Source organism: Colias eurytheme, chromosome 30, assembly GCF_061535395.1.
Source record: "Colias eurytheme isolate Ceu_HAF_F1 chromosome 30, ilColEury1 Martin Lab GWU primary, whole genome shotgun sequence".
Lineage (NCBI taxonomy): Eukaryota > Metazoa > Arthropoda > Insecta > Lepidoptera > Pieridae > Colias > Colias eurytheme.
In genome coordinates this window covers 2,493,347-2,510,977 of record NC_143009.1, presented here as the reverse complement: position 1 = coordinate 2,510,977, position 17,631 = coordinate 2,493,347, and the positions used below count along the sequence as shown (strand labels likewise).

Sequence of the window (17,631 nt, the reverse complement as noted above, 5' to 3'; positions counted from 1 at the left end):
TTAATATTATTATTACCTCATTATGCACATGGTATTTAAGTTATTAAAAGTTAAAGTATTACAAATTAGGACAGAAGCATGATAAATTAAATTTATATAAGAACTGGTAATGTTAATTTTACATAGGATTGTTTGTTATACAACTTAATTATTAATTCATAAGCTCTTAATTAAATAAAATATGTCTAACAAATAATCAATTTTTCTTTATACATTTTGATCTTAAAAATAAGTTGGGCATTGAAAATCAAACATTAACGGCCTTACTAATAAAAAGTTAACAATGGATAAATTTCTACCATTTTCTACCATAGCTGTGTCCTGCTCTTGCTCACATGAAACGTCAATCATAAAAACGAGACAGGTTATTGCAATAACTAATCCATTGCAAAGCGAATGGGTAAACATTTTATTAGTAAGACCGTAAGTTTATATTTTAGATTCAATTCAATCAAAATGTTAAAATCAATGCACTTGGATGAAATATGTACATTATTAAGAAAATAATTATTAATAACAGCCTAAATACATTGTGTATTATATTTATCGGAACATGAATTTTCATTACTTTATTATACATTTCTTGAAGTTAATGTATGCATAATTTTGCAAATAGTACAGACCTTTTGCTGTTATTAATAATTATTGTATTCCTTGATAAACTTTTACAAAAAAAAAAAAAAAACATAATTTTTGAGTTTTGGGTAAGGGGGCGTTCAATTATAACGTATCGTAATTTGGGGGGAGAAGGGGGGGGTGGGTCTCGTAAAACGTTACGATACTGTACGGTGGTACAGAAAAAATGTTAGTGCGTTACAAGGGAGAAGGGGTCCAAAATTAAAAATTCGTTACATAATACTTGAACGCTCCCTAAACAAATTAGTTTTAGAACTCATACAAAATGGGTAACTTATAATTATAATTCAAACATTGAAATTTGGCCTCCGAATATTTTTTAACTCTCCATATAAAATATATTATATAAATGGTACAAAATTGACAAGTTCATTTTTTATAACATTCCCTTCCAAAGCAGTTCCTAACTAACAAAAAAGATATTTCTATTTACTTTAAAATAATGAAAAATACAACGTAGGTATTACATTATATTTTCAAAATAATTAAATGCTTAAATCCTTGATTTTTACATACACTATCTATTTATTTAATTTTGGCCGCATATTCAATGACTGTTGATAAATTTCTGTGCTTAAAATATATTACTAATACCATGGTAATACATATACATAATATTGAACAAACTTATTTTTGGCATATTTATGTATTCTACAATGTACAATAAACAGTTTTTTAAGAGAATATGTGACAAAATTGTGATGTGACATCATTATCATAACTTATAATAAGATCTCTAGAAATAAAATAGTTTCTTTTAGGTTCTTTTATCTATAAAACATATTTTATTACCAAGATATTAGCCACAGACTACATAAAATACACAACCCAAATGACATTATTTTTTAGAGAAATTTAAATTATGATTTTTGAGTGAAAATAATAACTTGTATAATAAATTTGGTTGTTAAAGTTGTAAAAAAAAATATACCGGCCGAATTGATAACCTCCTCCTTTTTTTTGAAGTCGGTTAAAAATGCTGTAAACCTTTAGTTAATAATGTATAGTCTGTGCTAAAACCCAGATATTGGATAATTTTGCTATTCTGAACTAGGCCAAGAGTGTTCTTCTTCAATTTTTTCTATAAATTTGCTATTTTTAACAGCCAAAAAGTTTGCAAATATAATAAATATGAACCACAAAAGAAGTCAAATGATAAAATCTTGCATGATCTAAAAAACTGTGGTCTTCTATAATAAAACAAAATATCATACATTACTATATAATATTATTTTCAATTTACCATTGTTATGTACAAATAACTTTTTACAAGTACATCCTGTATTCATAACTATCACATGTTATGTGTGTCAATAAGGTATGTAATTATAAACTGTAGTATTTTTAATTTTATTCTTTATTGACACATATCATTTGATAAAAGTGAAGTCCCATGTCCCCTAGTGGGGTAAGGGGCAGATGTATTATACATGTTTCACTGATCGATTTCCTTTAGGGACAAGTAGGTGATCAGCCTTCTGTGTCCTGCCAGACCGAAACATTTTTTTTTCTGCGTCTCCACCGGGAATCGAACCCAGGACCAACCACTGTACCAAGGAGGCGGTCGATATCATTTGATACCACAGTTATATTAAAAATCTATTATTCAATTTGCTTGTTACATCCCTGTATAGATAATGTTTCAGGTTTTAATTTTTGGGACTCGTTAGATATAGTACAATAAAACTTGAAAAAAATAAAGGAAAATATTGAATTAAATCGTTAGCTATATGACTCCAAGAACTCTAATATAACTCAGAAGTGTATGAAAATAAATTATCCAATTAGTATTTGCTTGTAAGAGTATCACATATAGAAACAAACTTTTTTAATAATTAAGACACTTCATTTCAAACTTATCCAATTAAAAATGTATATTACTTGTGTGATCATAAGGAATTTTCTAACAATTTAGTTCTTTTCCCTGTTATAGGTTGTCTAATACCAAGGTTTGAACAAAGTTACTGAACCTTGTTTACAAAAAGTTACATGCAAATTGAATAATGCTAAACACAATTCAGTAAAAACGCCATACAATCAATTCTGGCCCCTACGCACCCAGGTTAAAAGTTAAAATCCTGCATCACAAACTATGATAGTTATTGCAAAATGTTTTCAATTACTAATAGTTTAAAATCCACATTTCGTACACACACTACTATATCAGTCCGTCCATATTTAGTTTACACTAAGTTCTGTTACTTTACACCACTTTTGGCCTTACTTTACAGTTATTACCAACTTTACCGTCACTTTACACCAACTTTTCCATCACTTTACACTTTCCTTTTGTCATTTTCAAGTTCGCTGTAATGTTACACCACTTGCCGTTCACTTTACCGTTATTAAGTTGGTTTACCAACTTTTTTAACTCCTTACAACAACTTTACTTTCACTTTATCACTATTTTTAGTCACTTCACTTTCACTTTACACCTTTTTAGTCACTTTACTTTCACTTTACAATTTACACAGTCCGTGTGTCACTACACACATACACACACAATGCCGAGGCTCATTCATGAGTGTAGAAAATGAGTTGCGGGTTAGAATCGTCCGGGGACATTTCTAATTGGACATATTGTGGGGTTGTTCGCGCTGACTCGTAATTCGCACCACCATTTCGTGATAGCGAGTTTCTTGATCTGAAAAAGAGATGGTTTTATAAGTAATAGAAAGGATTATTTTCTCCTACTTCAATATTAAATATAAAAATACACTATAAGATTTATGTTGTTAGCTGTTACTAATTCATACAAAAATTAACACAAAAAAAATTAATGAAAAATATATGTATTGTTCTCTCATTTATTTAAATAAATAATACTATAACTTACTTCGCCTTCGCATGTGTTAGTATGTGCGATTTCAAATTGGTGCTTTGCGCAAATTTCTTGTTGCAACCGTCGAACGGACAAACGTACGGCCGGTCGCCTGTATGTATACGTACGTGAGTTCTGAAAGGGATATATAGCTTATTATATAATAGGAAATCAATATGTATAGAGTAAAAAAAAACATGTTTACAGTCATGAAATGGTCAAAATTAGTTGATCATATCGTAAAATGAAAAATCCGCGCGTTTAGTTGCCCATATCGAGAAACGATTTCTTATCATTGATATGCTCAAACTACATCATGATGTGGCCAATAGACATTCAACCATTTCATGAAATGCGACCATTTCGTGAAATGATTGATGAAATTCATTTCATGAAGCGAGCAAATCTAGATATGGCCACATCATATACATTTTGATATACATAGGTAATAAACATCTTAGTAACCTCGATTGAGTTTAATTTAAAAATTAAATAACGTAAATCTCTGAAGTAGAATCCAATTTTTTATTTTTTAATCAAAAATGGAAATAATTTTGGTACAAAAATCTCTCACACATAATCTCATTACTAATATAATTAAAAAGAATATACCTTAAATTAAAATCTAACGAAAACCTCTTGCCGCAGCCTTCAAACGTGCACTGAAAAGGTTTCTCGCCCGTGTGTACTAGTTGATGCCGTTTTAACTTTGAACTTTCTACAAATGCTTTCCCTGAAAATTAAATAAAACCATGAAATACTTAGATATTAAAAATCTAGATAGATAATACGAAAAAATCATCATTCATTTCATCATTGCAAGCACTTTTCACTGATATATATAACTTTAACATGATTACTTGCTAAAAGTGCGAACTATTTTTAAACTGTTAATAAGTTAATATTATATACAAAGTAAGAAAGAAAGTTATGTTATTGTAAGTAAGAAAGTCATGTTATTCAGAACTCATAATTGAAAAACAGATATTAATGACTTGTTAAAATGTTATCGCTCCTCCTAACACTTCAACATGCATTATCAATTCTTCAACAACAATTTGGATTCAACTTTAAGCTTTAGCATAATAATTATATCATAAACCAGCTGTGCCCCACGGTTTTACCCGCAGTGCTCCGCTCGTTGGACTTAGCGTGATGATATAAAGCCTATAAGCTTCCTCGATAAATGGGCAATCTAACACCGATATAATTTTTCAAAACAGACCAGTAGTTCCCGAGATTAGCGCGTTCAAACAAACAAACTCTTCAGCTTTATAATATTAGTATAGGTGATTTAATATAAAATATAAACATACCACACTCCGCACACACATGCACTCTCGGGCCATGTGTGTGTAAATGTTTCCTCATTGCCGAGTTGTCTCTAAACATTTTAGCGCACCCCTTGTGAGGACAGGCTGCAAATAAATAAATAAAAAATAATAAAATACATCTTAATATATATAAATCTCGTGTCACAATGTTTGTCCTCAATGGACTCCTAAACCAATTAACCAATTATAATAAAATTCGCACACCATGTGCAGTTCGATCCAACTTGAGAGATAGGATAGTTTAAACATGTAGGTACCACGGGCGAAGCCGGGGCGGACCGCTAGTTAATAATAAATATTATTCGAAATACATTTTCAACAAATATAAGCACTCCTTCATTCATAAGATTACTGGGTATGTAGATTAAAGTAATTTGTTTGAACTTTAAAACATGTACCTATATTGTATTTCTTTTTAAACTTTCATATTGCAAGGTTCAAAGTAAAAAAAATAAAATAAATAATAATTCAATGAATACAGGTATAGACGTACCTTGAACAAAAACTTTTTATCATAAACACAAAACGAAAGAAAATAAATTCTTTACTTTTATTCAAATTATTTGTACAAGAATTTCCTCTTTACTTTCACAATTCAAGAGCGCATTTAAACCAACAATATCTTATGTTTTAATTACTAGTTTGAGTTTAAAGAGGACTTTTTTCTTTCATTTTAATTATTTACTGTTGTATATGTTCTTACAACACTAGAAACTATAAAATCATTATTTCCCATTGAAATAGGATATTTCTCACCTATAGTCCGATCGGAAGATTCCGGCGATGGTTTCTTCAATCTAATCTTGTGTCCCGGCCTTGCGAATTCCGCCAGTTGCTTTGGGTCCGATAGATCTAAGCCTGAAATAAATAACTTTCTTATAAATACATTTTTGTATGACGTAATCATCATAATATTATGTCAGTCATAGGTAAATTTTGAATCTAAATTGGTATCTTGCCAAAGAAGTTTCACTTCTGACACGTGTGCTCGGCATTGTCCATATATCGAGGAAGGCTATAGGCTATATAACATCACGCTACTAACAACAGAAGTGTAATGATCAAAGGAAATTTTTAAAATAGTAACATCCTATTGAGCGCGAAAGTCGTATGGGTAAGCTAATGGGTGCTTTTATAATTTACCGTGGCATGGCACGGTACCGCACGTTTTTATCGTCACGGTAAATTAGGAAAGCAAAATGTATGCATTTGTATGCAAACGCTTTTAATTTACCGTCCACGGCAACGGCACGCCGTGAACGGCAACGATCTACCGTGCCGTTGCCGTAGCATACTGCGCTCCCTATAAAATCGTCGCGGCATTGTTGAGAGTGTAGTGTGTGCGTACAAGAAATTTGTATGTGTGCGTGCGTAGCCAAGAGGCGCGGGAGGCAGGGCGGCGCTTTTAAATTATTACTCAGATGAGAAAGTATGTAATAAAACGATTTTGTTGACATCCGAAAATAATTGAAAAACTTATTTGGGTCTTCCTTGAGCTTATCAAATAGCGTGTAGTATGACCCTTCTAAATATTTTACTTTTAAAAGCGGATGTTGCCAATACTTTCTAGTAATATGTCTTTTTTTACGTCTTAAATATAACAAATAGAGTATAAGTAGTCGCTGTCTCTTCGAGAACATGTCTGCACTTTGAAGACGCGCAATATTTAACGGCGAATTATAAAATCACCCTACGGCACGGCATGCCGTCCACGGCCACAAAACTTCTATCTCGTCCACGGTAATATCGTGCCGTGCCGTGAAACGGCAAATTATAAAAGCACCCAATAACTTATTGTCGAGCCAATTTAATAGGCAACATTTGACGTCTATCAATTTTATCTTCATAGGGTGGTAACCTGCTAAAAAACATCGATTAAAGTGAATTAATCGATACGGACTTGAAACATTTGTCAATCGAACTTGAAACACATGTCAATAATTTATGTTGATTTTTATTCCCAAGTAATCAATGCATTCGATTCTAGATGTCAGATTTCGATTTTTAGAGTAACGTCTCTGGTATTTAAAAAGAAAAAAGGTTTATTGACACAAAATTATAGCAACGTCAGTTCTTTAAATCAGAAATTGTTTATTATGTTTAGAATGGTTTATCAGTAAAATCAAATCCTAAAATTACTTGTATCGGTCATTATTATTAAAAATATGTAATCGTAATTGAAAAAAGTTAAGCAAATGTGCAGTTCTAACAAAACGAAATATCATGTTATTCTATGTCGTCGTTACTAGGTTAGGTTGTTGAATTTTGTTGAACTGTCAAATGTTGCCTATTAAAATGGCTCTACTATAAGGGTGGTTTTCCATCAATAATGTGAAAGGATATGTAGTGAGTAATGTATTTGAAAAAAAAAAAAAAAAACAATCATATTGCTTCATTTAAGGGGTGTTAGGCGGTCAGCGAAAATTTAGCTATTCGGGCCTGAGGTAAGGGGTGAGGAGGTCCGCGTTTAGTATGGAATCAACGTGCTCGAAACTAAAAATCGTAAGCGCCATTCACATTTTTATCAAAAAGTGAATGAAAATATCTAGTTTTTTCTAAAATCTAAAACAGTCACGAAATCGAGAAGGTAAATACCTATGTATTTGTGATTTTATACAAATTATTATCGTAAAATACGGTTGTAATGAGCATTTATATGATATTTTAGAGGTAACTTCAGGATTTTTTTTTATCCAGCAAAATTTTTCCAATCGTGTTTTGGAAACAGTAATCCCATCACACATATGTTCTGTAATACATATAAAAAACTTCAATATTTCCAGTTATAGCTCATAGAAAAAAGGCCATTTTTCCGTTTTCACCTACCTTAAGAACATTTTGTTTGAAGCGATACTATTGGTTACTTACAAACATATTATTCCACACATTATTGGTAGAAAAGCACCCTTACATTTAAGTTGTAAGTTATCAGAACAGATACCCTACTTACCTGGCATTGTGTCATTGCCGAGTACCGTCTTTTTGCCTGTCATATATTCCGTATAATCGGGGTCCAGTTCAGGGTTCGATCTGTCATCTGAAAATAAGGCATTAAAATAATTAATTATTTCTTGAATACTATAAATTCCAAACCACGGTTGATTTGGAAATTATGGAGTTTTTATACAGCACATAAGCGAAATTATATTCTATCGTACCACATATTAAAAATTATGAAAATGTATACTTCGATTATTATTTATAACAACCAGATACACAAATAGAGACAAGAACGTCATCGGTTTAGTAAATTTGACTTTAATTCATCTGTAACTATGTTTCTTGACTAGAATGTTAACAAACACATTTGAGCGCAATTTTGAGTTCGTTCTTATAAAGGAATACATATTGTATTTACTTGTTGAAATGATTGACAGTATAATATTGCTTTTGAAGTGAAAACTTCTTTAGCGGCGTTGGGTATAAAATCTTAAACTCGCGTCAGGACACGTGGCCTGATCGAAAAAGCGTAAGACGGATTTTAATTTTTTTTTTAGCCCTTATATTCCATGCGTAAGACGGATACCATTCCAAAATATCAAACATGCTGAACGTTATTAATCAAGTTTTCACTTCTGCCGGCACCTCAGGAGTGCAACCCGTCTTTTTTCTAATTGAATTTGATATTTTGGTTTTATGGTATTCAAATGCTTTATAAATATAATCGTTTTAAAGTAAAGAAAAAAATATATATTTTTCTAAAAAGTACCAAGCTTGACCCAAAATTAAATAAAACAGATAGCCATTCGTATCTATCTATCTTTCTTACCATCATCCTCCCCGGTAGCCCACATAGTGACAGAAAACTCGCCTTCCATAGTCTTTATTTGCACCTGTTTTTGTTCCCATCGTCTCGCCGTACCGCGATTCGTGTTGTTTTCCATCAAACCCATTGATACTTCGCCTGTAAATTAAATAAAAAGGTTAAAAAGTAAGAAAAAAAAAATGTTGTGTGGTTTTATGAAACCACGGTAAAAGTGAAACTTAGGCACCAAATTATCGTATTTGTACGATAATTATCGTACGGTTCCGAACACTGCTTTATACCTACTCGGCAGCCGACCGTCACGCGACATGCGCTACACAGACCAAAAAGTTTGAGACGATGTAATAAAAGTTTCACTTTAAAATATATTTCATCACTATATAGTATAAAACAAAGTTGCTTTCTCTGTCCCTATGTCCATTTGTATGCTTAAATCTTTAAAACTACGCAACGGATTTCGATGCGGTTTTTTTTTAATAGATAGAGATTCTCGACGAAGGTTTCATTATGTTTTAGACAAAGCGGGCAAAGCCGCGGGGGGAAAGCTAGTCCACATATATTTTTGTAAATTTTATTGATATAACGTTCATAATTATAAACTTACCAATCGGCATCAAATGTTGAATATTACTATTTGTATTAACTCTCGGCCTGCCGCGACCTCTGCTGTGAAAAAAACATTTCAATTAAAAAAATACATTTGAATAATGGTCTCACAGAATCTCAAAAAAATTTATGTTTACAAAAAAAAAATAGCATTTACATTAAAACCTAACACACAATCTTATATATAAAATTCTCGTGTCAAAATGTTAGTCTGCATACTCCTCCGAAACGGGTGGACCGATTCTCATGAAATTTTCTGTGCATATCGTGTAAGTCTGAGAATCGGCCAACATCTATTTTTCATATGTACCACGGGCGAAGCCGGGGCGGACCGCTAGTATATGTATATAAATCTCGTGTCAAAATGTTTGTCCTCAATGGACTCCTAAACCACTTAACCGATTATAATAAAATTCGCACACCATGTGCAGTTCGATCCAACTTGAGAGATAGGATAGTTTAAACATGTAGGTACCACGGGCGAAGCCGGGGCGGACCGCTAGTAATAACATAAATCTCACCAACAATTTTTTTTACAAGTTTAAAAAAAATCCAGCATTTACATAGAAACCTAACACCATAAATTAAAAAATCTCACCTATTACTAGTAGACGCAGGCGTATAAACAGAATCGTAGCTAACTTCGCTAGTATTATGCAATACCTCCTCCCCGGGCATGCCTGGTAGTATAACCTCCTCGCTGCCCACTGAAATTTTATAGTCTGTCAGCGATGCCGACAAATGTATGAGTTTTGATGGATGATAATGAGTTATGTGTATGTAAAAGACACTTATACAGAAAAATTAACATTAAGATTTTACTAGTTATAATTGTATGTTAGGAACATATTAACAGAAATTTTATCGTCTGTCAGCGATGCCGACAAATGTATGAGTTTTGATGGATAACATGATTACATGACATTTTTATGATTTAAACATATTTCTACAGAAAAATTAACTAAAGATTACACTTAATTTGGAAGATTTTACTAGTTATGATGGTATGTTAGGAATATATTAATAGATATATTAATTTTATGGTCTGTCAGCGATGACGACAAATGTATGGATGAGTTTGATAATAATGACTTATTCATGTAACAGACACATTATAAAGCAAAATACATGATTATAAAACAATGATTGAGAAAAATCTTACTTATATTCTACTAGTGACATTTTGTAGTCTGTCAGCGACGCCGACAAATGTATGTATGTGTTTTGATGGATGAAAATATGAGACTTATATGAATAAGACACAATAGGAAAAATTGATTATTATGGAACATTGATGGTGTAAAACGTACTAATATTCTTAGTCATATTTTATAGTCTGTCAGTAATTACAACGTAAATGTATGATTACTGAAGAAACTCTTAATATCCTACTACTCCTCTTGCATCCTACTAATGTTATAAATGTTAAATGTATGTTAGTTACTATGATATGTGTTAGGAAGCCTGTATCTCTACTGCAGTGCTGCTAAGATAATAAATTCTACTAACCCTCTTCCAAATGCTGCATTCCAATAACCTGTTCCTCCACCTCTTCATATTGATCATCTGTTATGTATTCCTCATATTGACCAGTTTCTATTTCTTCATACTGAAAATATAAAATACATATTTAATGATTAAGTGTATTTTTGTTTGATTGATATGAATACTTCATTGTTTAATTTGAAATATTCAGCAAATAACAAAAATAAATCTGATGTTTAGAACATAAAATATTAATTATAAAACCAGGCCACAATTAGAATAAAAAAAAATGTAAATAACTGCTAAGAACATAAAGCTAAAGGCAAATTAAATGGCAAACGGAAACCTAACACTGGCCTAGTAATAATTGAAAACTTTGTTTATTATCTATACTTATATTATAAAGCTGAAGAGTTTGTTTGTTTGTTTGTTTGAACGCTAATCTCAGGAACTACTGGTCCGATTTGAAAAATTCTCTCAGTATTAGATAGCCCATTTACCGAGGAAGGCTATAGGCTATTTTATCATCACGCTATGACTTATGACCAACAGGAGCGGAGCAATGCGGGTGAAACCACGGAGCACAGCTAGTTAATTATTGTTATCCAAGGCAATCTATTAACCAACATTCTGTTAATTATCTATATAAGTATTTATTTAAAAATTATATATGTATGTTTATCAGCCAATCCATACTAATATTATAAATGCGAAAGTAACTCTGTCTGTCTGTCTGTCTGTTACTCAATCACGCCTTAACTACTGAACCAATTTGCATGAAATTTGGTATAGAGATATTTTGATACCCGAGAAAGGACATAGGATAGATTTTATCCCGGAAATCCTACGGGAACGGGTTTTTCTTTGAAAACGCGGGCGAAGCCGCGGGCGGAAAGCTAGTGTGTATTTATGTATGAAAATTGTCCTGAAATATTTATTTATTTATTTATTCTAAAAGCTTCCAGAAGGTTCTCACTTCATGTTTCAACTCACCTTAACGCCAACCTGATCATCATTATCTATCTCCACCATTGAACCGTGCGTGTTTATTTCAACCTCGCACATTATCTCTTGGTTCATCATCTTGGCTGGCTATCTGCAATGAAAATATATCTTAGTGTGTTCGAAAATATTCTATACAATGTTCTAATACTGAACAACACTGAATATGAGTTTTCGTTTACACTAAAACATCACGAAAGAATACTCTTGCTTTAACTCTAGTTTTATGTTCGTTTGATTATAAATGCACCGTAAGTCTTCAAAAAAAAAAATAATTAGGTTCCAAATCAGAAAAGTATGTAATATACAACAATAGGATCTTAGATTGAAATAACAGAATTACCATACGAAATAACAGAAGAATTATATAAAGACGGGAACCACTACCTATGGATATATATACAAAAACTATCGCTAAACATCGGAGCCATTTACAAACCTGGAGACACAAATATAAAAGATTTTTTGGAGGTATATTCTCCACAACTCGAGAGCAGAAAAAGATCAATAGTACTCGGGGATTTTAATATAGACTTGCTTACCACAGACACAAACTCCACAAAATATCTACATGAAATTAATGAAAATGGATACGAGATTATAAATAAAATTAACAAACAATACTGTACTCGAGAAACCAGCACTTCTAAAACCATTCTGGACCATATATGTACAAATATAAACAATCACGTATTTAACATATCCTTAATAGAATCAAGCTTATCAGATCATAAACAAATCTACCTGGAAATAGGATCCCTAACGCCACCCAAACCCAAGAAGATACAATATAAGGCCCTAGACTATGAAAACTTATCCAAGAGTGCGTCATCAGCTACCTATTGTAATGAAGACAATGACTATTGCTACCTCGAGAATTTTATAATAGAACAAATAAATAGTAACAAAAAAGACAAAACAAAATTTATGAATTTACCACAAAAAGATTGGATAAACCGTGAAATAATAGAATCAATAAATTTACGAAATCACTTATGGCAACAAACAAAATCTCAACCAAATGACTATAACCTACAAGAAAAATTTATCAAGCAGCGTGAAAATACTAAAGAACTTATAAAGATGAAAAAAGAGACCTACTATATCAATTTATTCCAAAAGACCTCAAACCAACCGAAGAAAATGTGGGAATTAATAAATAATTTAGCTTTAAATAAAATAAAAGAAACAAGTGCTCCTCCAAAGCTGTTATCGGGTTCCAATTTAATTACGGATGGCGATTCTATATGTGAGTTATTTAATTCTTATTTTTCCGCAATAGGCGCAGAATTAGCAAACAAAATACCTAGCATGTACCACACGAACACTGACACTACACTTTATTATACACAACTTTCATACGAGAACAAACTAAACGAACTAAAACCTTGCACATCACTTGAAGTAATAAAAATAATCGATAACTTAAATAGTAATACTAGTACTGGTCTAGACGGCATAAGCACTAAAGCCATCAAATGCTTAAAAAGCTGTATTGCTGATCGCTTAACGCATTGCATCAATAAATGTTTAACTTTTGGGGTGTTTCCGGACTCTCTAAAAGTGGCTAGGGTCAGTCCAATTTTCAAATCTGGGAGTAGAACTGATCCAAGTAACTATAGGCCGGTGTCAGTTCTGCCCGTTATTTCAAAAATATTTGAAAGAATATTGCACAATCGTCTCAATGAATACTTAATCGACAACAGAATATTAATTGATCAACAATATGGTTTCCGTACAAAATCAAGTACTCTTACAGCTACCGTAGATTTAATAACGAAAATTAAAACTCAAATAGACCAAAAGAATTTCGGATTAGGTATTTTCATTGACCTAAAAAAAGCTTTTGACACCGTCAGCCACGAAAAGCTTCTTCGAAAGTTAAAAAGCCTAGGTGTGACCGGTAACGCCCACAAAATGTTTACATCATTCTTAGAAAATAGAAGACAAGTTGTCAAAATTGATAAGTACACTAGCTCAGTTCAAAACTTATCATATGGCTGTCCTCAAGGGTCAATTTTAAGTCCTTTGCTCTTTTTGATTTACATAAACGACATCGATAAAATTGGACTTACAGGATACTTGTCATTATATGCAGACGACACGTGTCTCTTTTACTTTGATAAATCCTTACATAACATTATATCATTAGCTCAAAAAGATTTAGACTTACTTTCTACATGGCTTAAATTCAATTTACTCACAATAAATATTAAAAAAACTTCATTCATGATATTTGCAGCAAAAAATAAACCTCTTCCAAATTCTACCCCAATTATTACCATAGATAACGAAATCATACAGCATTCGAACTGTGAAAAATACCTTGGACTCTGGCTAGACGATAAACTCACATGGACAGTACATATAAATCATATCAAAAATAAACTTACATCATTACTAAAATCACTCCATCGAGTAACACATTGTATTCCGAAAAAAGAACGTTTAATGATTTATAACTCCTTAGTTAAGACACATCTAGACTACTTAATTGAGATATGGGGATCAGCTTCCAAAACAAATTTAGATACACTACAAAGATCTCAGAACAAAATTATAAAAACGCTTTTTAATTACCCGTACCTAACTCCCACAAAAACACTCTATTCATCAACAAAACTACTTAAACTCTCACAAATCTACGCATATTCCACATGCATCCTTATAAAAAAAATAACAACAAACGCAACAAAATCAAACTTACAGCTACATAAAAAATCAACAAAGTATAACCTGAGAAGCCAAAATAATTTTCAACCTATCTCGACTCGAACTAACTACGGGAAAAAAACCATACTCTTTGAAGGAGCACAAATGTTTAATAAATTGCCAAACAAGTTAAAAAATTGTAAAAGTCTAAATGTATTTAAAAAATTACTTAAAAATCACATTTACTGTAATTTAGAATAGTACAGTAGAATTTATGCTTATTTTGTATAATTATTGCATGATAACTAAAACTAGAGAACTAAGTTAATTTAATTTAAGATAGCATGTAACTCATTTTAAGTGAACAAATTGTTCTTATGAGTAATAAAGTCTTTAAACCTAAATTACCAAGATTAATATCTTGGAGAAATGTGAAGGGTCTATACTCTATTTTCTGTTTGTCAACAAAACTGTAAAATTCTGTAAAGGTAAAAAAATGGTTAATTACCAAATAGTAATGAAAACATTGAACTGTGTGTTGATGATAATATTAAAGTGAAACTTTTATTACATCGTCTCAAACTTTTTGGTTTGTGTTAGTGTAGCGCATGTCGCGTGTATCGCGGAGCCGACCGTCACGCGACATGCGCTACACAAAGCAGTGTTCGGAACCGTTCGAACAGTTTCACTTTTACCGTGGTTTCATAAAACCACACAACATTTTTTATACAGAATGTTTGTTTTTATTTTACATTTAAATAAATATCAAGGTCGGAAAATTAATTTTATTTACGACTAGGTACACTCAATTTTAAATAATTATGATAATTTGGAATATAAAAAGACATGAAATACAGTACAATTCTATAAAATATGCTAAAATAAGATAAGTGTGTGTTATTATTATATACAATAAGTGTAAGAATTTTAATTACATCTGTCCATTTATAATAGGTCAAAATTGAGTCTTGTGGAGTCTGTTTTTTTATAATAAATTTATTTGTCCATTTCTCATTTATGAGTTACTTTTACACACATACAAACATACAGGCGAGCTAATAAAAATGTGTTAAAAATGATATCTGTTATTAAATTGCTTGAATAACATAAACAGGTTTCGAATGTAGCTATAATAAATGTTATCTTAAGGAAATAATTTATATACTGAACTGTATAAAAACATACAGTTACGATGTCTAAGTATGTATTTTAGGAAAATTTTCGGACATATTATATAAGAAATTGAAAAGATTATATATGAATAAAGGTATTAAATATGTTGAATCATTAAAAAAGCCACTTCTACAATAAATTACACTTTCTTTTACATTACACTATTTGCAAAATTAACATCGAAAATAATTTAACAATGAGTAGTCATATTTTTTGTACTGTAGTGTAGTCCGTGCCTACTCATATGGCCAACAAACTAAGTTCATACATATGTATGCCAATTGCCAATCTTTTCAACATGGAAGTCGCAAACTGAAATTACATATTAGATTACTTTATCTATTACTTGCACATGCAATTAAATTGAAATCATTTTTTCCCCAGTATTTTAACTTGTAAAATTCTCATTATACAGCAACGTATTATCATTTTTTTTACAGTTAATTTATTTGCATACATTTTCAACTTTTAAAGATCCTTGTTGAAGATTTAATATTCCAAATTCATAAAATATTACAACTTGTGATAAAGTAAAATTAATAACTTTGCTTGATGTATACCTATTATGAAACTATGTTGTATTTTCTATTTAGGAAATAAATTTAAGGAATACCTTACACAATAATATTAAATTATACATTGTAAAATCATGAAGGATAAACTGTAACTTGATAATTATTTTATTTTATTAAATACAAAGTACCTAACTCAACATTACATTTTTTTTTAAATTCAGAAATAAAGTTTTTTTTTTATATTAATTCTAGTGATTTGTAATGGACATCGACAACACTTAGAAATGTTATTTTAATTACCTCGTACATAATTAATTATTGTTACATTTGTTAAAGATTTTTTTCCTGTTTCTATACTTACAATTGATTTTTTGTATTTCACTATTGTGTATAATTGATATTTTGTTGATTTATTAATGTACAAATGTTTATTTATCGGACACGGGACAAGTAAAGTAAGAAAAAGTATGGCAAGGTTTTGAACTTTCGTAAATATTTTTCAAATTACCTTAAAATTAATACATCAGGAAATTCGTTCTTATGATATATTATAATTGTTGTCAACTGCTATAAGCATTCCTTATTTTTATTTATAGAGCTTAGCATAAACAGTTTGTTTTTGTAGATAACAACTATGGGCGTAACGCACTTTACGATTTTAACTTGTAGATATCGCATTACAAATTCACTTTTATGCGTAATTTATTGATGCCGTATATTCATTGATTATTTCTACATAATTATAAGCACCTAATATTGTATAAAACACAACATTAATTGGTAAAAACAGCAATTGTTCTGGGCAGGTGTGCCTCCGCTCGCGACCGGCCGGGTCAATGAATGGTTTTCCTGATTAATTATATAAAACGACCACGCCAATACTTCGTGAGACATAGCTCCCGTTCTATGACCTTCATTTTGTCACCTCTACATCCCATCTCAACACGTAATTACATAGAAAATAAGAAACACTTGTTATGATATGTCAAAAAGTAAGATTGTTTTCGGTAGAAGTAGTTTACCTTTATTTAGCATATAACAAAAGCTGAACGGCCCCCTGGACACCAATATGGACTGCTGCGTAGGCACGGAATTTTTTCGGATAATTTTCACTGCAATCTACGTTATACACTTCAGTGAAAAAAAGTTCAATATTTAGCCCTTAAAAATATTTGAAATTTACGCGAAAATGTTTATAAAATATGTCCGACTAAACATGGCGTCCAAAGATGTCCGACCAAATTCAATATGGCGAAACAAAATGGACGCCCGCTCGTACCGCTGCCAATGAGAAGAAAAGCAGCCACAATGGGGAATCAAAGAAAAAATAATTAATTGACAGTGTTGCCATAAAATATTCAAATTCTTGGGAGGATTTTTTTTCAAGAATACTTTTGTCAATAGAATAATTTTGGTTTAAAGCTTTCTTACTGAAACACGTTAGGTAAGCTAAAGTGAAAATAAATTGATGAAAATTACAAGAGTTTTCATAAAATTTATACTTAACTTGTCAACATGACATAAGATATAATAAAATTGCCTAAAGTAAAATTATTATTTTCTTCATAAAACATAATGCACACTGTACCCCGTCTTATTTTATAAAATATGAATTATAATAAAAACAGCACGTAATCATCG

General features: G+C 31.2%; 1 protein-coding gene across 4 annotated transcripts; it reads right to left on the bottom strand.

Moving 5' to 3' along the window:
- Positions 1-2,110: 2,110 nt before the first annotated feature.
- Positions 2,111-17,292, bottom strand: LOC149895725 (polycomb protein PHO-like). 4 transcript variants are annotated; one of them, XM_090118646.1, is made up of 12 exons: positions 17,013-17,292; positions 11,642-11,744; positions 10,673-10,772; positions 9,762-9,885; positions 9,162-9,220; positions 8,561-8,695; positions 7,742-7,828; positions 5,548-5,649; positions 4,774-4,875; positions 4,070-4,190; positions 3,473-3,592; positions 2,111-3,280 (listed from the first exon to the last, which is right to left on the bottom strand). In XM_090118646.1, exons 2-12 carry the CDS (start codon positions 11,729-11,731, stop codon positions 3,151-3,153), a joined length of 1,170 nt encoding a protein of 389 aa, XP_089974772.1. In that variant the 5' UTR covers positions 11,732-11,744; positions 17,013-17,292; the 3' UTR covers positions 2,111-3,150. The 4 variants fall into 4 exon arrangements, with proteins under 4 accessions (XP_089974772.1, XP_089974774.1, XP_089974771.1 ...); XM_090118648.1 differs by having other exon boundaries at positions 9,762-9,870; XM_090118645.1 differs by having other exon boundaries at positions 2,112-3,280; positions 9,162-9,223.
- Positions 17,293-17,631: the final 339 nt, after the last annotated feature.